The 21,984-nt window shown below is 45.1% G+C and overlaps 1 protein-coding gene across 3 annotated transcripts in view; it reads right to left on the bottom strand.

Moving 5' to 3' along the window:
- Positions 1-21,984, bottom strand: part of Tmtc4 (transmembrane O-mannosyltransferase targeting cadherins 4) — a 55,551-nt gene that overhangs the window by 10,083 nt on the left and 23,484 nt on the right. For 2 of the 3 annotated variants that reach the window (XM_015484115.2, XM_048800662.1), the window contains 9 exons: positions 18,438-18,538; positions 13,665-13,757; positions 13,274-13,438; positions 11,868-12,070; positions 10,434-10,605; positions 10,221-10,352; positions 3,138-3,217; positions 2,856-2,963; positions 2,616-2,757 (listed from right to left, as the gene is read on the bottom strand). In XM_015484115.2, the coding sequence (XP_015339601.1) occupies positions 2,616-2,757; positions 2,856-2,963; positions 3,138-3,217; positions 10,221-10,352; positions 10,434-10,605; positions 11,868-12,070; positions 13,274-13,438; positions 13,665-13,757; positions 18,438-18,538 (1,196 nt within the window). The remainder of the gene's footprint in view (positions 1-2,615; positions 2,758-2,855; positions 2,964-3,137; positions 3,218-10,220; positions 10,353-10,433; positions 10,606-11,867; positions 12,071-13,273; positions 13,439-13,664; positions 13,758-18,437; positions 18,539-21,984) is intronic. The other variant, XM_048800661.1, reaches the window with a different exon arrangement.

Below are 21,984 nucleotides of genomic sequence, written 5' to 3'. Positions count from 1 at the left end.
TCAGGGTCCAAAAAATCAAAACAAATTTCTCTCTTATGCTATAAAAATGTGACTTCTAAAGAAGACACCTTGAAGTTATTAAGTGCCTCTCATTCGCCAATATATAAATGGATTGGTTGAGCTGTTAAAGATTAAGCTCTTAATGCTTTTAAGCTGTCAAGTGGGCAAAAGCTGGGTAATTAAACCACAATGGAGAGCAAAAGCCTTAAATGAGCAGGAACAGGGGGTGGGGGCAGAGGACTGGGGGGAAAGCGTTTCAGGGAAGCCTAATTAGTAAACAATATCAAGGTCTCAATCTATTCAGTGCTCCGGTGATCTTCCAGGTGAATAAGTAATGGATCCCAGGACTAAGGTGTACTGTTAAAGCAGGCATTTCATATCTGTGATCCTTTCTTTGGATATAACTTACAGCAGGCTCATTTAGCATATATTCTCTATTTCCAAAGCCTAAGGAACTACAGGGACAGGCAGCTACCGGTAAAGAGCAAGGCTGTGGTGCAGAACTGTAAAGCCGGAGGATGCGGCAGACACACAGGGCACACTAGAGGGTACAGGCTGATGCCCTCACCTTATAAGCAGGGACTTGAAAGAAGAGCTACTCTCAGTGGAGGGGAAAAGGAACAAGAGAACTCAGAGGGACAACGAGTCTAATGTGGTGCTCAAGCACTAGTCTAGCAGACACAGGAAGGAGAGGTAACATGTATATTCAGGCACCCCATGTGCTCCCTCCTGCACCCACCCTGTTCTCACTTGGTTAACTTCGTGAGGATTTGATCCTGCCTTGTATGCTATTGAGTTTCTGGTTTCTATTCACATCATTATAACATCTTACTGATCACCCCCGCCCACAACAGTTAATCACTATAACACTTTTGGTTCTCTTCCAGTCTTCCAGTTTCAGCTGTTTTAGCATCAAAATGTGTAACTAGATCATAAAGCACAGAATTTTGAAATGTTGAAAAACAAAACAAAACAAAATGTATGCCCAGTGGCTCCACAGAAAGCTGATGAGGACAGTGGGAATACTGTGCTGTCCATCTTCCCTATCCTACCCCTGGCTGTTCTGTTGGGTTAGTCACATTATTGCCATCCTTCTGACTGTGCTCAAGGGAAAAAAAACTTCTCTTTTCCTAACTAGAGTAAGCACGGAGATGGTATCCTCCTACGGCACCTCCTAACTAAACCACTTTTTGAACAAAAACAAGTAAGCCATTTCACTTAAAAATTTATAACATAAACATTATTAACTCACTTAAAGTAAATTACGTAGGATAGCAAGGTTGGTCTTTACCATTCCTGCCATCTTGTTTCCTCCATTCATAAAAACTGTATCCACACATCTCACAGAATCATGGCCACCCGGGCCAGAAACAAACATGTTAAGACCAGAATCATTTGCAACATGGTAAAAATGGAAGACTGGTTTTCCAATAAATTTAAAGCAGCTAACATTTTCTGAGTTGCTCTTTCCAAACAGCCCTTTTGCTTTGACATGATCTTCAGGTCAAAGCTTGAATACAGCTGCTTCCCAGATGCAGGGCCAGTGACATGACACTGGAATCACCTGGGATGGGGGTTACTGTTATTTTTTGAATATCAATTCTCTATAGAGATTGATTCCCAAATCTGAAATGGAGTGGATATACAAGCAGTAGGGAACTATTGTTTTTATAACACAAGGATTCCAGAAAACAAAGAAGCTTCAGTCGTTTAAAATGAGGATTAATAGGCACTTCATTAGGACACTGGCATGCTATTCTACCTGTGAGGTTAAACTGGGTAAAATGTGGAAAATTAGAAATAAACTTCTTTTAAAAGCCATATCACTGTGCATATATTCCAGCTTGGCTCAAATGAATCAAAAGTTTCTTCCATAACAATTTTTCCTAATATATCTAAATACATTAGAAAAATATATTTAGTTTCTTGAAACCAAATTAAAGAGTTGATTGAGCAGAGAATATAATAATTCCCATTTAAATAATTTTTCTATTTCTGTGCCCCATTTTGTCAAGAAAATCAAGAGCAATCAGATCTTCGTATGCAGTCTGTCAACAACCACTTGCGGAACACATTATTTTCTATTTCCATCAAGTAATGCTGAAGCCCTTTTGAGCAAGTGCCCTGACTTCCCCAGCTGTCTCTTGGGGAAAATACCCCCTACAGATGAAGAGATCTGTTCCCTTGAGGAAGGAGGAGAAGGAAACTCAGAAACCACAGTCCACCTTTGTTTTTAAATCCATTTCTATTCAGTTTGTGTTTTAGAGAGAGAGAGAGAGAGAGAGAGAGAGAGAGAGAGAGAGAGAGAGAGAGAGAGAGGTGTTTATCAGGAAGTTATCCCTTTGGAAAGGATCTAAGAAGTTTTAATCTATTCTTAGTTTCACCTATTGCCTTGCTGATCTTATAGACTTGGTTGGCTTAAGTTGGACTTTTTGCTCATTAGAGCTTCAACACTGAACATAAGGAAATCAAACAGCTTCCGTCAAAGGAGATAAATGAATGTGGAAGCACCTTATAAAATGTCAAGTGCTGGATAGGCCTTATGACTGTCACATGATTTTAATTAAGGGGAACCCAGTCTTTCCTCCTGTAGGCCTGGGACGGCCTGGTCTTACCATACGCCCGAGGTTGTAGTAGCAGTCTGGGTATTTCCTTCTGTATTTAATTGCTGTCCGGTAACTCTGCTCTGCTGCCTCGAACCGTTTCAGGCTGTTTTGCACTATGCCCAAATTCATCCACGCAGCAGCAAAGTCTGGCCTGAAGAGCATTTTCAATAAGAAAACAGAAAGGCTCAGATGTCAGAGCAAAGGAGCTTGTTTCTTTGTCCCTGGCATAATTATAAAGGCAATGCTTACTGTATTTGAACAGCCAAAGACAGCAGCTCTTCGGCTTCCTGTAGCTCATTCCTTTCTTTTAAGATATTTCCAAGATTATTCATGGCGTGAACATACTTGGGATTTAACCTGAAAGTTGAGAGAGAAACCGAGCTATTACTTGTTGGGTACTTTCCACTACACTCTCAGGAATCAGTGAAGACCTTTCAAGGTTGGGGTCGTTGAGGGGATGGGTTTAGGACCCCAGCAAGTGAGATCAAAACCCGCACACCCGTGGTATTTCTGGAAGACTCGGTCGCATACCTCACTGCTTCCCGGTAGTATCTGATGGCCGCCGTTTGGTTGCCTTTGTCAGCCAGGTTTTTGCCAATGTTGTAGTGAACCTGCAAATACAGAGAACGATGTGGCCATCAGAGCCAGGACTCTAACCACATCTTCTAACTGAACACAGAGGGAGAGGGACCGAAGAGAACACCCTTCAGGATATTTGCTAAAACCTTACAGGGGGCAGGTTAACTCCCCACACTAAGACTAGAAGGGAGGTAATACGCACACTGATCACTAAAGTGTGACGGAAGGAAAATAGCTATTTCTCAGAGAAAACAAAATCATGAAGTGAGGCTGTTTTTATTCCTAATTCTTAAAGCCCCCTTCTACCCCCCATACCCCATTACCATTGAGATAACTGTCAGTCACATTTGGACGTGACGGCAAGAAACTGTGACTCTGTCTGCGCATTTTACCCAGATGCAGCCCCTTCCTGTACGATGTCTTTCTCTGGTGGCACTTCGAGCATTTGGCTTTGTGTCTGTTATGGGAGAAACATTTTATGTGCCCTGTACATCCCTATGTTGAGATCCTAACTCCTGACAGGACAGTGTGAAGACGTAGGAACTTGCACAGTGATTAGGTTATGAGGGGCACCCTCGTGCCCTTCTTCTGCTAGGTGAGGACACAGTGAGAAGACAGCTGTCTCTGAACCCACTGTCCAGGCCCTCACTGGACACTGCATCTGCTGGTGGCTTCATCCCGGACTGCTCGGCCTCCCGAACTGTCAGAGGTAAATGTCTGGGATCTGAGCCACTCAGGCTCAGAATCCCACAGTATTCTGCCGCAGCAGTCTGAACCAAGACAAGACCTAATGAAACCCACCCTCCTGCATCCTTCAGGCAATGGTAGATGGTGACTGGGAAAGGCTCTGTGCCAGCAGCTGGGGACAGCACAGGGAGCAAAGGCTGAGAAAGTCCCTGCCTCACAGTGCACCTGACTAACAATCAAACTACCACGCGAGTAAACACGTCTCTGCAAAGGGCTCCAGGGCTGGGAGGGAGCCAGAGGTTGAGCAGGGGCTCAGTCTCGTGGGCATGCAGAGGGCAGGGGCACAGGCTGGCCAGCCCAGGCAGAGTAGCCCTGTACAGGGCAGCTCAGGCAAGGGCAGGTTTGGCTGGGTCATTGCCCTGAGAGCAAGAGGGCCAGAGCAGGGTGTGCAAACCTGTGAGCACCCTCAGGCTTTTGTATCAAAGCATCAGCAACTGGGGCACACGATGCAGCACTTTCTCTCTCACCAATCTCGAGGCTGAGATTAAGGTGCTGGCGGGGCTGGCTCCTTCCACAGGTTCTGAGGCACGAGCAGCTACCCGCCTCTCTTCTGGTGTTTGCTGGTGACCTTGGTTTGCAGCTGCCTCTCTGCCACTGTCCTCACTGGGCCTTCTTTTGTCATAAGGACACCAAGCACATTGGATTCAGGGACTACCTTACCCCAGTGTGGCCTCTCTTAGTCCCTCTTCTGTTGGTGTAACAGAATACCACAGACTGGGTAATTCACAATGAACATAAGTTTAGTTGGCTCACAGTTCTGGAGCCTGGGGAGTCTCGGGCCCAGGGCTATACCTGGTGAGGGGCTTCTTGCTGCATCTTGACATGGCGGGGGGTATCACGTGGCAAGAAGAGCAGGCGCCAGAGCTCAGTTCTCTCTCCTTACAAAACCACTAATGCCATCGGGTCCCACTGTCCTGACTTCATCTATCTCTACCTCACGAAGGCCCATCTCCAAACACCTTCAACACATGAAGGTGGAGATAGAGGTTCTAACACGTGAACGAGTGGGGACATTCAAACCAGAGAAACCTCATCTTGACTTACATCTTAATTACATCTGCCACATCCCCCTTCCCAAATAAGGTCACGGTCGCAGACGTCAGGATTGGACCTGCCAGGGACAGTATACTAAGACTTGTGGTCCTATGAAATAGGACACACTGTAGGAGATACCCAAGGGGGAAAGCAGCAGACAGCAAGGGTCCAGGCAGAGGCTGGGGCCATGGTCCTGGGGATAGAGGACAGCAGACTGAACTAGATGGTACAGAGTGGTGAGGAATTTGAGGAACACTGAAGAAGCAAAAGGCACAGAATTGGTGATGGGTTGGTAGGAATGTAAAAAGTGTGCCAAAATGAACACCAGGTGTTCAGTGCAGTGCATGTGACGGTGCTCAACGAGGTCGGGTGAGCTGTCTTATTTGGGGTGCAGACTGGGCTGACTGTGAAGTCTGAGTGAAGAGGCCCAGTGGCCACCCAAGCTCAGGAGAGAGACAAGCCAGAGATGCCAACATGGCGGCCAGGGAGGAGGCACAGGTGGTAAGAGAAGACCCAGCTGGATGTGACCACCCAGAGAGCCAGGCAGTGAAGGAGAAGCTCCAAGAAGACCTCCCCACTCCACATCTCACACACTAAAGGGGAAGAAACCAATAGGGTTGAGGGGATGAAAGTGTTTTAGAACTAGACAGAACTTGAGGCTACAGTGCCCTGGAGACCCTGAATGCCCCTGAGTTGTTCACTTTAAATGGCTAAATTTTAGAATTATTTAATAACGACCATTTTATTCTAAGATGGTTTAATTTTTTTAATTGAGATAGAATACACATAACATACAATCTCAGCCATTTTTAAGGGTGTGGTTCAGGGGCACTAAGGACGTTCTGACTCTTGTGTACCCACTGCCACCATCCGCCTCCAGATCTCTTTCCATCCTGCAACTCTAAACCTCTGCCTCCGATAAACCACAGCTCCCCTTCTCTCCTCCCCGTGTCCCTTGCAGCCACCATTCCCTTGGTCTCTATGATCAGAGGTACGTATTGGTGATGGAAGGCTCCTTTTGGAACCACACAACATAAATTCTAGTAGCAATTTCAGAAAGACAGACTACAGATATCCATTCAGTTATGAATGTTCAGGGTGACTGGTAATGACACTTCTATCAAGCACCTGGCACATGCTAAGAACCACCCAGATGCAGGTGTGGCATTTGGTGCATGCCTGAGTGGTCTCTTCTCTCTCCAAGCTGACACACTGCTTTGGCATTGCTGAACATCCCATCTGACTGTGATGCTGGATTTGCACTGGGTTCCTAAGCCTGTGTTTCTTTTTGTCTATGTCACACCTGATTATCAGGTGACCATGGGCTGACTGCTCCAGGCAACTTCGCCATCCCTTCATTCACACCATCTGCTTTTCTTCTTGAAGTATAATGTGCCTCAAAATAGGCACTGGTGACTGTGGAAACAGGGTCTTTAAAAAGGTTATTAAAGTAAGATGAGGGTATGTGGGTGGCCTCAATCCTGACTGGTGTCCTTACAAGAAGAGGTAACTTGGACACACAGACACCAGGTGTGCACAAAGGAAAGACCATGGGGGAGACACAGGGAGAAGACAGCCATCTCCCCCCACGGAGAGAGGCCTTAGGGGAAACCCACCCTGCGCAGACCTTGATCTTGGACTTCCAGTCTCCAGAACTGTGAGAAAATAAAGTTCTGTGATTAAGCCACCCAGGCTGTTATGGCCGTTGGAGCAAAGCTATGAACCTTGAAATACAGCAACAGTTTAAGCCTACTCCAGCAGCACCACATCGGAACACAGCTTTGAACCACCTCTGAAGGCAGAATCACACCCTGCATGGCCAGTCTTACCCTACAGCTATGGCACTTTTTCAAGTGTATCCATGGAAGGGGAAGAAGAGTGCAACACTCTATAGGCACACATGCAACAGGCTTTACAGTAGCTACACTTGTGTTTACCTAATCTGATAAAAGGATCACAAGCAGAGAAATCGCAGGTAATATAAATGTGCACGCCTGTGCACCACATAGAATAATTTAGCTTCCTGGACCAAAGTATTGTCCATTCACAGGTATTTTCATCCTTAAATAATAGTCTGGAGGTGGTTCAGTTAATGCTATTGCCAGAGCATGCATTGGGAGACGTGTGACGTAAATAGCTTGATTTTGCATCTCCCCAGACCCCAGCCTGGAAGTGTGCCTTCACCTTCTGTCCCATGCACAAAAGAACCCAAGGCCAGAAAATGCGACCTGTAATGGATGTCCTCGGGCCCCCAGAATACCAATTCAGCTTCTACTCCGAATTCAACATGACTCCCGCCTCTTCCATCCCCGTGCTCCTGCTGCTTTCCTTTGTTCCAGGAAAATTCTATTTTCTCCATAAAAAGCTCAGACAAAGAGTTCAACTGCCCTCTGCAGTATGGACAGTGTTCTGTTAGATGCTCCGAATGCCAGACCGGAAGACCAAGGGAGAGGAAGGGGCCCTCTGGAAAACCAGACTGCAGTTATTTAAGTGGAATGACTTGAAGCAGATTCAGCCCTAGAAGGAGGTCCCTAAATCAAGGCCTGGTGAACGGCTTTACCCTGTGGATTATATGGAGGAGATTCTGTGACTAGAAAATAGCTGCCTAGATTACAAAACAAAACAAAGCACAAACCTGACAACCAGGGTCTTGAAACTGCTTAGAGAATGGGGGTGATTTTTGTTTCCATGGTATATGAAAGACTTTAAAACAAAACAACAACAACAAAAAAAACCCCAAACCTGTTCATTCAACTTTGTGCTTCAGAGTCTGAGGCAGTGACCAGCACAGAAGCCAGATAAAAACCACCATCACAACTGAATGATGTAAATGCAAAGTAAAAGCATCATGAATGAAAGGTGCTTTTAATACCAGTACTAAATCAGTTTATTTGAAAAATTCTGCCAACACTGGATATTAAATTTAAAATGTTTTAAACTAAAAACACTATAAGGGTTCCTGGATCATTCCTTCAGGAGATCCATCATGTGGAGCTATGATCCTGCTCACTGTTAAAAGAATGTGGAATTGTATTGCAGAGTTGATACCAAGTGCAACATATGTTTAAGCCTTAAAAACCAAGTGACTGCAAATAAATTAGACATTTGCAATCTCATCCACAGCAGGCTCAGTGAATTCAATTTCCATTTAGCCCAATGCAATAACTAATTTTAAGTGCCTACCATATACAAGGCACGGTGGGTATTTAAATGCAGGCCGGGCACCAGCACCTGTGTTGACATTGCTATCTTTTAAAAAAGATGAGTTTTAGTTGGTAAATCTGGGTGTAAACTAGATCCAGCGCCAGCTGCAGACTTAATATTCAGTGAACACCAGGCAAAGAGCAGTGTGGAGGACTCATTCTGCACCATGGCCTGAAGGGAAGCAGTGAGATCTCTTCCCTGGAACTTACTCAGCTTTTGTCCAAGAAAGGAAGACAACAGTACCACACTGTGATTTATAGTAGAAAGTTTAAAAACAAAACAAAAAACCTCTATCTTGCTCACATTGAAAGGTATAATTGAAAAGTTCTTAGAAAACAGTTACTCCCAGTGGGTCTGTTTTGAAGATGAGACCTTTTGTGCATACCTTAAGTTATAAAGAGAAACACAAGCGCTCACACTGGCACACCCCTCTAACTGTGTACCTGCCCTGTTTTCTAGCCTGTTACATATGAAACCATCCATGCCATGGGGCTGACTCTCAGGCCCAGTCGTCACATGTCCCACCCCCTCATTTACTAGTTACCTGATATCTAGCCACCCAAATAAATAACCCAAATGTCAGTTTACCCTTTCTATGCCTCAGTTTCTCCCACTTGGAAAAATAAAGAACCTTAGCAGGAGGATAATGGAGATTAATTATATAGCCTCTATAAAGGGACCTGAGCTCCTTTGGTACAGAACTACACAAATAAAAAGGGGTAATTACTGCTATTCACATAGAAAAGTAAAAATAAAGCAAACCTATTCACATTTATTAAACTAAATCACAGGCAATTTATTTTTAGTAGCATGAAATAAGTTGATCAGTCAGCAAATAAAATTAAAGATAAAAACTCCAAGTAATTCACTCTTTTATCTAAGTCTCCAACTGTAAAACACGAACAAGATGTTTTAAATCCAAGAACAGGACAGATGAGGAGTCAGCACCTTTTATCTGCTATCTTTCACTGCAGGTCACAATAAGAAGCAACTCTGCATTTTATGCACATAAATTTGCCTGAAATCATTGCTTTCCCATACATATAGAATGTGAAAAAGAGAGAGAATTCCAGAGAGCTCCCCCTATCCAGTAGGATGGCATGGGAGCATCCAGGCACCTCCAATTTGGAGGACCTAAGAGAAAAGGTATCATTACTTAATGATAATAATCTATACTAACAGAAAGTCTTCTAACCTAATGCCCTAGAACCTTCCTGCCATTTAATGGGAAGCCCAAACTCAAAAGAACCCATGCAAGCTGACACTTCTTGGCACTTACTCTGTGCTGGCCACCGACTGAGGTACCTTCGTTCGCTTGGGCCTCAGAACAAGGCCAGCATGCGGGATCATCCCCTTCTTAGAGAGAAGGGCACTGAAAGTTCAAAAACAGCCTTCCTGCCCAAAGAGGCACAGCCAGCTGTGTGTAAAGCTCAGATTCATAAAAAACTTAAGTAAGTAAAATGTATTCTTGCCTGCTTCAACACAAACACCGCCAACGTTGTAGTCTATACGTTTTTGTTTACTTAACCTGACAAAAGCAATCCGATGCTGAGAACCTGAAGGTGACATAAATATGTATTTTGTGAAACACACAGCATTAATTTAAACGTCCTACACCAAATGACTGCCCAATTGTAGGTATTACCACCTCTGAATTGCAGCTTGGAGGAGCCAGCTCTTACTAAAGCCAGAGTCTGGGTTCTGAAGTGGGCCTTGCCCAACTCCCACCCGGAGATGTGATGTCCCCTTTCCGGCCCTTCAGAGAGTGATCACAACAACTGGAAGATGCACAGGACTCCCTTTAAGTAATCTGCTTCATTGATATTGTCTGGTTTTAATGACGTCTTTTGAAGTATTTTAGCTAAGTGGGATTTTTATGAATCTTATCAAAATCATTAAGAAATACAGTAAAGAAAAAAACCCATGTATTTGGTTATCATGGTGTTATGCAAAATACTGTCCAACAATAAGTGTCCTTCTGACTTAGCTGGAGGATTCAAAATATTTCCTAGTAAAATCTTTTTAAAAGAAAGGTGGCAGCCAAGGTACCTTAGCATTGAGGGGGCACACGGACAGGGCACTTCTAAAAAGCTGGTCTTCACTCCGCCACTCCCCACTGCGAATCATGCATCTCAGGATGTTGATGAACAAAATCCCCAGCACGAAGGCAGCAATGAGCTTCTTAAGAACAGAGAGAAGCAACGTCACTAGTGAGCAGCTGCAGCTGTTTCGGTCATACATGGTGCCACTCTGGGCTGGTACCTTTTTTTTGGTATGTCTGCTCAGGGCTCCAAATCCAAAGGTCAGCAGCATGCAGTAGCCAGCGCTGGGGAGGTAGAGGACCCGCTCGGCCACCACAAAGCCCACTCGGAAGAACAGGTTGCTTGCAGGAAGAAAGGGGATCACAAGAAATCCCAGGCCCAGTGTGAGGATTCTGGAAGATTAAAAGTATTTAAATAGATGGTTCTTTTTGGATTTGTCAAGAAAAACATCCTATCAACATTAATGATAAAGACCTTTCTTTTTTTTTTTTTTTTTTCATGTCATCAACTTAAAATGGTACCATTGCCAGCAGAAAAATGTCACCAGGAGAGGATTTAGCTGGCAGTACGGGATTACCGAGGCACTTAACATAGGCACGAGAGCAAAACTTAGAAGTCACACAAGTCATATTTATAAAGTTAGAATGATCACGTTTATGAGCTCTGATTAATTCACCTGTTCCTAACTATGCCTCCAGCCATTTAGGTATTAAATAGTTCAATGTAGTTTCATGGAAAACAAACTCCCTGCTATACTTAACAGTAATAATAATAGTGAAGTAGGATGAATGTCATAAATCTGAAACAAACTAATATCATGTGTGATTGGTACACACCACCAAACAGAGAGCTGAGCACTGGAACACTTCTAAGACAGATGGATTCTTCCTAACATCCCATACGATACAGGAGGAGGAATGAAGAAGCAAGGTCAAATTTGGTGGCTCCTTCTTGGAGCCAGTGCCTATGGTATGTTTTTAAAAAATCGTGTTTCATATGTACATGTGAAATGACTGAGACCAAATTTCATTGCTCTTTAGAATCATAAACCACTTTAAAACACAGATGAATGTGAAACTTGATTTATCTTGAGAAATTACTAATTCTATAAACACCATGCTTAACAGAAATCATCTTAAACAGTTTTCATTTCCATGAAACACATTTGTTTTTCTCAATAACCTTTAAAAAAAATTTTTTTTTCTGCCAAGAAAGAATGGTCTCTTTGGGGCAGCAGCTTATTTTGTACCGGACAACAACAGAAGGAATCACCACAGCATTCACTTGGGTTTTTTTCTTTTTTGAAGGAGAACTGTGAAATAATGGGCACAACACACATCAATTACACTCTCTGTTCTGACCATAAATTACTCTTTACCACCTACAGCGAAAAGGATCTCCAAGTGCTATTTCACGGGGGAAGGGGCGGGGGAGACAGAGCAGTCATCTGTACCCCCCCTTGACTTCCCTCCCACTAGTTGAAGCCAGCCCTGTGCTCTAGGCGGATGGGACTCATCCTTGCCATTAATATGCATTTGAAACAAATGTCCTTAGACATCATGTCCACAAAATTGTTAAGATGATCAGTGCTGGATTTAGCAAAATGCTTCAGCCGCGACCCAGGGTGGAAGTTAAAATTCAGGGCTGCTCTTACCTTCTCTTGCCGCTGTCTTCGGAGCACAGGGCTTGGCATATTAGGCCAATTAGGCAGAGCCAAAGTGCTGCTAGAGCAATTACCCTCCAGTCACCAACGGACTTAATGAGGGGGATGCAGCCCATTGACCAATCAAAACAGAGCCACCAGGGACACAGCAGCAGCCAAGCATTCAATGAATAGTAGTAATTATAGTTTATGGCCTGTCAGTCAAAAGGAAAACAAACACTTATTTGACACTGAACTTGAAAGAACATGTATACATATACATATATATATATATATATCTCCTAACTTCACTTTTGAGGCACTCACAGGCATCTGTTCAAGGACAGCAGATGCATAAAAATAAAATGTTGCCAGTGTGTATTTTGTACATGGTGCTGAAGTCTGTAATTTTTAAAACACATACGGATTTTAAACATAAACAGACTGCCAAGCCACCAGACCAAGCAATACATTTGCTATATTTCCGGTCAAGTCATGAGCCATTTATTTTGTCACGCCTAAAGTCGTCTGTGACCCAGGAAACCTGAGCCCTAGGAGTCATCAATGTGCCCACCAACCTAAGAATAAGGTTCTGGGGTTGTCCTCTTGTTTTCTGTCTCTATGAAGCACATAGCTAAGAATCTGTGGCTTGATACTCTTGCCTTTAGGCTAAAAAAGAGTCTTGACAACATTAAGACTTTTCAGAGAGCACACAATATTGTTACATTTTGTCTTAACCTAGACAAGTTAATGTCACTTATAATACAAGTGACAGGGTCTGGGGGCAATTTTATAAGACTGGCAAGGAACCTGATATTAGAATGGACCTTTGTATCCACAGATTCACCATGGATTGAAAATATTTAGGAAAAAATATTCTAGAAAATTTCAACAAGCAAAACTTGAATTTTCTACCCATTGAGTACTTTGCTGAATCCATGTGAATGAAGTGATGTGTAGGCATTGTATGAGGTATTAAACATAGTCTAGAGAGGATTTAAAAAATACAGGAGGATATGCACAGGTTATACACAAACATTCTACCATTTTATATGAGGGACTACAGCATCCATGAATTCTGGTTTCCATGGAGGGTCCTGGAACTAATCCCCATGGATACCGAGAGATGCTTGTACAAGGAGCTTCCACACATCTTCTCTGATAAAAAGTTGGTTTCATCTTAGAATATCCTCAGCGACAGCAAGCAGACTTGGAGGTGTCTATCTGTTAGGGATTTTGTGAGTGTGGTGGGGTAGAGGTGTCCATCTGTTAGGGATTTTATGAGTGTGGTGGGGTAGAGGTGTCTATCTGTTACGGATTTTGTGAGTGTGGTGGGGTAGAGGTGAGGATGGATGAAGGATCTGGAAATCTGATGGGGAAAGAAAATAGTGCAAAAGGGGAGCAGACTGGGTACTCACCCTAACCAACATGCTGTCAGCAAAGGAGGCCGGGTTGTCGACCTCAGTAAATGCCGGCGGGCCAGTACCCATGATTCTCCAGCGCACGTACAGCACCCCAGCCCCTCCAGAGGTTAGGAGGGTCATTCGGAAGAGGAGGCCCCCACTCCTGAGCAGGCCGATATTCTGAAAGAATACCACAAAGCACCTGTTGTCACAGATTTTCAAACAGAAGTGTGACCAAGCCAGGTTCCAATGTGCAGCAATTCTGCTTCAATTACTTTGACACTGCATTAAGGGCTGGCTAGTCTAGAATTCAGAATCACAAGAAATACTTAGAAGATGGCATTTTAAAATCAGCTAGCGCTTGACATTTTCCATGTCTGGGCTCGAGGCAAAAGTATGTACTCACCTCCAATGACTTGTCCCTACGTACTATCTTCTGGATGACTTCCACAACGTTGAATTTGCCTATCACCAAGATGTCGAACACGGCATTCAAGCCCTAGGACGCAAAGCCACACCATCAGTAGTGGGACAGCCTGGCTCTCATTGGGTAGCAATTACACATCACAATTTTATTACTGAATCAGGCCAAGGAATGCAAAAGTTCAGATCATCCCAGAACTCTTCAGTGCTAAAAAAGAACCATCAATGCTTGTATGGCACTTGTTCATGGTAAAGCATTATACCACATTTATTATCCAGCAATGACTTCATGGCCTACACTTGGGAGTATTTATAAGATTCAGAGTAGCTAGAAATTTGGGGCTCCCACAGGCCATCCCTGATTCTCCCTTTTCTTCATAACCATAAAACAGTCCTTTAGTTCATTCAGCAGAGTGGTTAGTTGCCTGGGGTAATTACGCTGAAGTGGAAGGCAGTAATCAACAGTGCCAACCCAGCCATGTAAGCCAGCCTCAAGTGCTGGCTCATCTGGGCATGGTGAGTAGGTGCAGGTGCACATCAGAAGCCTTGGATATCTCTTAGGTAGTCTCAATTGCCCACTAGCATCCCCTTCTTCTGTTACATAGCTAGACTACAACTTCCTATAGTTAGGTAAGCTCATGTGGCTGAGTTCGGCCGACGGGGCATGGGTAGAAATGATATGTACGATTTGGGGGGTTTGGTTTGAAAGCTGGCCACTCTGTCAATTGGCTGGGATGGAGATGCCCAGGGCCACTTTGGAAATGCACCTGGATCATGGCAGGGCCTCCCGTCAGCCTGGGCCTGCTGTGCAGTCAGATACTTCCATCAATTGGGAGAACTGCCCATGACTGTTAGGTGAACAGCAAATACCTTCAATCCTGAGAGGCCCCTGGCAGCATGCTGCTGTGGCTCCACCCATGCACAGTTTCCATTCACCCCACGATGGCTTCTTTCCTGCAGGTAAGGGCTACTTTGACAGCTACTAAGCCTATAGTTACAGGCTGAAGGAAAGATGAACCTTGGATTCTATTCTCCACCCTGAGATAAGACTTTCAGCAAATATCACTGCAGCAGACCATGTCACCTAGCATATCCCTGACCCATCTGAAGAGGAGGGGTCTGAATAGAGCCAGAATATATGGTTAAAACTGTCCCCATGTGACTGGGGTCTTTTTAATATAGGGCTTTGTAGAAAAGAAGATCATAAATTGTCAGAAGTCAGTGGTAATTTGTGGTTTTCAGAGCAAGGATGACATCCCTATTTAACCTGTTCCCATAACTGTTGGTAGCCACTAATTATCCAATACACGGGCCAGTGCCGGGTTAAACATTTCAGAGAGTCCTGATTTTATTCACTCATGTGATATGTGATCATAGTGGGTCACAGGAGACCCTTTCTGCTTGGCTGTAAACCATTTTCTAGAAGGCAGAAGCTTCCTGTTTTGCTGCCGCCGTCTTCTCCAGCTGCTTGTTTTTCTGCCCGAAGCTGTGGGATGGTCACCAAGGGGTAATCATGCGGTCACCAGGACTGCATCAAACACACGACCACACTCCCTCCTCCATCCCACTTGAAGGCAGCATCAAAATGTCCACATCTTATTTATGTAAATCCAGCCTAACCTTAGTGCTTCTGACATGCAAACGAGTATGGCAGCCGCCCTGAGGACTGATACACAGGGAATCTGATTCAGCAAGCATCTGGGGTGTTGGGATGCTCTGTCCTCACACCGCCCTTCAGATCAGAGCAAGGCTTTAGAGCCGTGGTTCTCAGAACGGCGATTCTGCCTCTTGTGGTGTCTGCCAATGTCCAGAGGCAATGAAGGTTGTCACAACTAAAGCAGTCCTCTTGGCATCTAATGGGTAGAGACAGGCCATAAGACAGCCCCCCACCAGAAAGAATTACCTGCTCTAAAATGTCAACAGTGCCAAGGCTGAGAAACACTTTACATAGAGTCAACTTTAAATAAGAGAGCTAGGCAGGAGATTCAATTATCTTTCTGTAGCAATTTTTTTTCTTTGCTATTTCCTTGCTAGCTCACCTTAATTTTATAAGGAAAACCACTAATCTTTACCTTGACTCACGTGAACCCCTAAATAGCTTTGACTACTCTCTTCCAAGATATTCTTATGGTTGCTCAAATTCCACATTTTTACTTCCTATTTCTCCACCTCCGATCACATCCTACATTTCTAAAACTTCCCCTCATAATTTAAAGCCCCAAGTGGCTAAAATGGAGGAAAAGGAAAGTGGATTTGTGTCTCTCTCTTCCTGGGGCTTCAACCACAGCTTCTACTCAGATGAACCCTGACAGGGGTAACTCTATGCTTGGGGAACCCTCTTCTCCCCGCTGGGGAGCTCCTAGGGGGAGCCGAGCCTAACGTAAGACACTCAGCACTTGCTGAACCACTGGCGCCTACGCGAGGTGGTCCTAGAATGACCTCTGTGCTCTTGCCCATGCAATGAAGGCTCGCTGAGAATCTGCTCTGTGCATGCAGGTTTATCCCTAGGAATCCCAGAACGGACCTAGTCTCTGCCCTCATGGGACTAAAGTCTAGTGGAAGAGGCAGACAATAAAGGAACACGTGGACGACAGCACTATAGAGAACCTGCCACCGTCACCAAGGTGGCAAACAAGTCGCTGGTGACACTGCAGTGGGGACTGAGCCAGAAGAGACCTGGGACAGAGCTGATGGGATGGGTCACTGACACTGTCAGTGTGACTTGAGGACAGAAGGAGCAGGCGCAGGGAGGGCCAGGCAGAAGGAGCATCCCTACAGAGGCCTGGGGCAGAAACAGCTTGTCGGGTTTGGTGCTGAGGAGAGGCTGGCAGCTGGCGGCTTGCAGGCAAGTGGAGCCCAAGTTCCCTGTGACACACAGGGGGAAGCTGTGGGCGGGGCTTCAAGTGGCAACTGGAGTGCCACTGAAGTTGTGAAGCGATCGCTTGGCTGCCTGTGCGGAGGAAGGTGGGCCTCAGTGAGGGGAGAACAGAACAGGGCTAGATGAACAAAGTGCTCCTGGGGGGACAGCATGCACGGTCACACCCCAGAATGAGTTCATGGCTGAAGTCACAGCTAGCTGGCCCCAGGGTCTTATCACAACATAAGGGAGACACTATGAAAGATGCCTTGACGTGAGTTTTCCCAGACAACACAACACAGATGTCATACGGTCAGGTATGCATCCTGGTTTTTAGTTACAGGTCTTGGCACACTTGGGACAGGGATTTTAAAGTTACTCTTATTTGATGATTTTTAAAACTATTTTCACTTAAAAAACACCATTAAGGATGGCATTAGAGAAGATTATGCTAAGTGAAGTTAGCCAATCCCTAAAAAACAAATGCCAAATGTCTTCTTTGATATAAGGGGGGTGACTCAAAACAGAGCAGGGAGGAAGAGCATGAGAAGGAGATTACCATTAAACAGGGACGAGAGGTGGGAGGGAATTGGAGACAGAAGGGGAATTGCACAGAAGATGGAAGGAGACCCTCATTGTTATACAAAATTACATATAAGAGGATGTGAGAGGGAAGGGAAAAAAAAGAGAGAGAAATGAGTTCGGGTAGATGGGGTAGAGAGAGATGATGAGAGGGGAGGGGAGGGGGATAGGAAGGGGATAGGAAAGGCAGCAGAATACAACAGACACTAGTAAGGCAGTATGTATAAATGTGGATGTGTAACCAATGTGATCCTGCAATCTGTACACGTGGAAAAATAAGAATTCATACCCCATTTGAATCAAATGTATGATATATGGTATGTCAAGATCAATGTAATGTTTTGAGCAACTAATAAATTTCTGATGTTTTCACACACACACACAACACCATTAAGTTCTTCCTGGGGTGATGAGCATGTTGCATATCTGGACAGAACAATGGTCTCATAAATGCATATCACTGTCCAAATTCAAGTCATACTTTACATCTGTGCCTTTTATGGCACAAAAGCTATATCTCAGTAAAATAATGACAATAAAAAAGTTTCACATCTGGATTTTACTTATATTTCCAAAACAACATGTACTCTAAAACATTTAAAATGAACCAAGATGATATGTTTACTCTATTACTGAGATTTCAAGGCTCAATAGTAAAAATACATGAGGAGGCACATCTGGGTTGAGAAAGCCCTCTGGGGATTAAGCCCCACCTGACACATCAGCATCATCACACACGCTCCTTTCCATACTAGACTAACTAACTAGTTTTCATTTTCCATCAAATTGTGAACATGGAACACTTGGATTCTAGTGTGGGTTGAAGTCTGACTCTCCGGTGGAGACTGGAGAAGAGACGAGGATGTGGGGTTCTGTGAGGGTTTCAGTGGCTGGCAGAACTATAATTTCCTCATTTCCAAATTACACACTGCCCTTTCAAAATCCAGGATTGAACACATTGCTGGTTTGTCAATGGTCAGTCCCTTGCTGTACCTAGGACTCTACTGATGCATGTGAGAGCGTCCTAGGAAACTTGAACCATTCTTTGCTCTTTCCTATGGAACCACTCAGAGGATGAATTGTGGTCCCATAAACTTCCTGTGCACCATTTCCCACCAGTTACTAGTGGTGGACAAGGGCACCAGTCAGTCTTCATCTGAATTATGACAGCATAAGCCAATGTCAAGAAAGGTCTATGCCCTTAGGCCAGCAATGGGATGCAGAAGTAGAGGAGGTCACAGAGACAGGGCTGGCCTGAGATGTAGGATGGGAACGATGTGAACAAAGGGCAGGCCCTGCCTGAGTCTGGGCTCTTACCAGCACAGTGATCCCTTGCTCTTTGCACAGCATGGCCACTGCTCCCAAGACGATGCTCAGCAACACCCAGAGGGTAGATGAGTGTGCTCTCTCCTTGTTACCTGTCAACCAAAGAAATGATACATGCAAAATTAATGCAACGTGCTCCACCTTGTTAGCACCAGAAACAAAAATTCCAAGCATGCACCTAAAATAGCTACAATTCGAAATCGGAGTTTGGTCTTCAGATCGCCCGCCTCTGTGGATGTGTGTGCATTCCTGCATTCTGGCTGGACAATGTCCTCTGGATGGGACATATATCCCATCTCAAGGCTCTCCTGAGAGGGTGCCCAGTGCCTTTGGAAGGCATTGTAAGAAAGTCCTGGCCACAAAGACACTACAACTCAGAGTCTGTATGAGGCAATTTCCTTCTTCCCTACCTGCCAATCACCATCTAGACCATTTTGATGAGTTGTGTTGAGAACTCCCACTGAGACTGCAAACAATCCATCTGGTTTCAAGATGGCCCCAGCAGTCATAATGGAGGAGCTAGGAAGGCCTGAGCACCTCTTAGACTGTCTACCAATCCCTGGACAGAAGGCTGGGTTCTCTGCACATAATATGGCTCAGACTGGGTCTGCTCTGTTCCCTGTGTGGATTGGCTCTGACCATTACCAAAGGGTGCATGGTTACTGACAAAGGGCTGGCACTGAATGTCCACCTGGGACAGGCCAGGCTGTGGGCCAGGCTAGGCTGCCAGCCTGCATGGAAGTGTGGCATCAACAGAAGTCAAATACTGCCAGACACGTGGGCCTGTGAGCAGCTCAGGACCAGGGGAGCTCAAGAACAACTGCAGGACCTGAGCTGCCTCAGGAGGAGGCAGGGTCTGGCCATCTACTGCTGTGGTCAGTGGTGCATACAGTCTGGGGAAGGAGCTGAACTGCTGGGAAGGGAGGCAGGTGATAGGTAGGACTCATCGCTGTCCTTCCTTTGAAGTCCCTGCTCCTCATCTCAACACATGAACGAATGGGAGCCCGCTTGGAGGATCCAATCATGAGCTTGTCAGGTGCCTTGGGCAAGTTCCACTTTAGAATTCCACTCCTACTATTTATTATAGGACATTGAGTGAGTTACTTATCCTTACAGTCATAATGCCCTCATCTATGAATCAGGGACATCAGGAATTATCTCAGGGTAGATGTGAGGCATCTTGTTTGCCTTTTCTTTCTTTTTTGGCCACGTTGGGGATTCAACCCAGGGTCTTCTGCATTTTTGGCAAGTGCTCTAGCACTAAGCCATCCCTCACCCCCTTTCAGGACAGATTTGAGAAGGAGAAAAACTATGACAGAATGCTTGGCCATTTGTGTTACATGCTGCAAAAAAGCAAAACATCTCTGGAAAATATGTAAGAAACTGGCTACATTAGTTTCTGAGAAGTTCTAAGAAGAAAAATTGGGACAAGAAGGGAGGAAGTCTGACTTTTCATTGTCTAACCTTTAGTACCTTTTAGATGTGCATATATTAAAAACCGTGTTTGTCACTTGGTACTCTGCCAGGGCCAAGGAAACATTCAGCACATGCTTCCTGCACATGAGTCAGCAAAACTCCCTCAGCTTAGAGGGAGGTGGAATTTCCAGTGGGCTTCCACGCAACAGTCAAGGGGGTGGCTGGTGAGTCACCCTGTCATGAAATGTGCCCTGCGTGGTACACGATATAAAAGGCACGCGCTGGTTCTCATCAAACTGCTTGCTCAGGACATTGACAAGAAGCGCTTTTGTGTGTATGTGTGTGACATGCAGACCCTGAATGGAGGGATTAGTCTTGTGAATCCTAAGAACTAATCTGCAAAGCCCCCCCCCACCCCCGCCCTCATGGAAAGAAGGCTTGCATGTCCCAAGAGCAGGGGTGGCATCTCTAGGGGCAGGAGGCACCCTTAACCTGGCACACTCCACATATGGGTAGAGACTTATGGCCAGATAACACAGCCCATACCCAGCTGCACCACAGGGACTCTCAGCAAAATGTGAACAGAACTGATTCCTGATGGGACTGACACCTGCTGCTGCCTTCAGGCTAAACACCACCCTTTTGAAAGTGGCTTGCATTTGGCGTCCTAATGTGACCACCCGGCACCTCTCCAGTCTCCCCAGTCTCCCGGGGTCTGTACTGCATTCTGGGCACACCAGCCAACTCAACAAGCTCTCCCTTGGCTTTGCTTACCCAGTTCCCTTAGGCTAGAACACCCCTGGCAAAATTGCTACACATTTTATAAAGCTGTCAAATGTCACTTAAACTGCAAAACTGTGCCCCCGCCCTCCCAGGCAGCTTCTCTTTCAAATTCACTTGGTTTACTGTGGCAAATGGTCCTACTGCATGCGTTATTGCCCCTGTGGGTAGGTGCCCCTAACTGACCTCCAGGATTAAGTTAGGATTAGTCACAGTCTCTAAACTGCCCTTATCACAATCTATCATAGCTATCTTATCACCATCTATTCACAGCTTGCTATAAACACTTGACTTTCTGTCACCCCCATAGATGAGGGCTCCTCAGTGTCAACACTACTGATGTGGGGCTGGCTGGGTCTTTGCTGTGGGGCTGTCATGCATTCTAGATGCTTAGCAGCATCCCCAGTTCTACTCATTAGACGCCAGTAGCACCCCTCACCCCACGAGTGTCACAGATACTGTCAAAGGACTTTGGTGGGTGGGGATCATTCCCAGGTGAGAACCACTATCCTAAACCAGTGCTATTCACAATGTGGGGTCCCGGGACCTGCGCCTGGATCTTGCTAGAAACACACACTCAGGTCCCACCCAGAATTCCTGCAGCAGAATTCTGAGGATGGCAACCAGCCATTGGCCCCTTTAAAGAGCTTCCAGAATGATTCTGAGGCTCCTTGAAGGTTGAGAGCATCATTCTTGGTAGCAAGCTTGTAAACAGCTGCAGCCCTGGCACCATGCCTGGCTTTCAGGAGAAACTGGAAATTTTACTGACCAAATCCGCAGCCCCTGACTGACTCTGAAAGGCAACACGTGTTCAGCGAATGAAGCAGAATTCTTTCCAAGATGCCTCCAGCAGGGGGCCACCCGGCCTTGACGTGTGCATGCGCAACCTCAGCAAGGGAGAGGAACTTTTTATAACAGCCCATTTCATTTTTAAAACTTTGGGGTGTTAGAATGTTCTTCCTGATGCTGAGCCCAAGCCTACCCTTCTAAATTCTGGGTCTTAGCTCCAAACTGTTCAGGTGGCACAGTGCCCAGAGATCAAGTTCTCTCCACTAAAAACTATTACATGTCAGCACATTTAGTTCCATCAAGCAAACTTAAGGATGGTTACTTGCAGAAATTAATCACATATGTGTACGTAATACCCAAGGATCACAATTATAACCACAACAATAACTTTTAAAAAGCCTGTCATACTAAGCATGAGTCCAATTTGAGCATTTATGTCTACGAGAATTACTTATTTCATTTGGGTATTTGCTAGCACTCATTAACAAACAAGTGTTGGCAGATACCAAAGCTTTAAAAACCTTTTTGACCAAAATAACCCTAAAGCTAACAC

This window comes from Marmota marmota, unplaced genomic scaffold, assembly GCF_001458135.2.
Source record: "Marmota marmota marmota unplaced genomic scaffold, marMar, whole genome shotgun sequence".
Classification (NCBI taxonomy): domain Eukaryota; kingdom Metazoa; phylum Chordata; class Mammalia; order Rodentia; family Sciuridae; genus Marmota; species Marmota marmota.
This window is presented reverse-complemented; position numbering and strand designations above follow the sequence as displayed.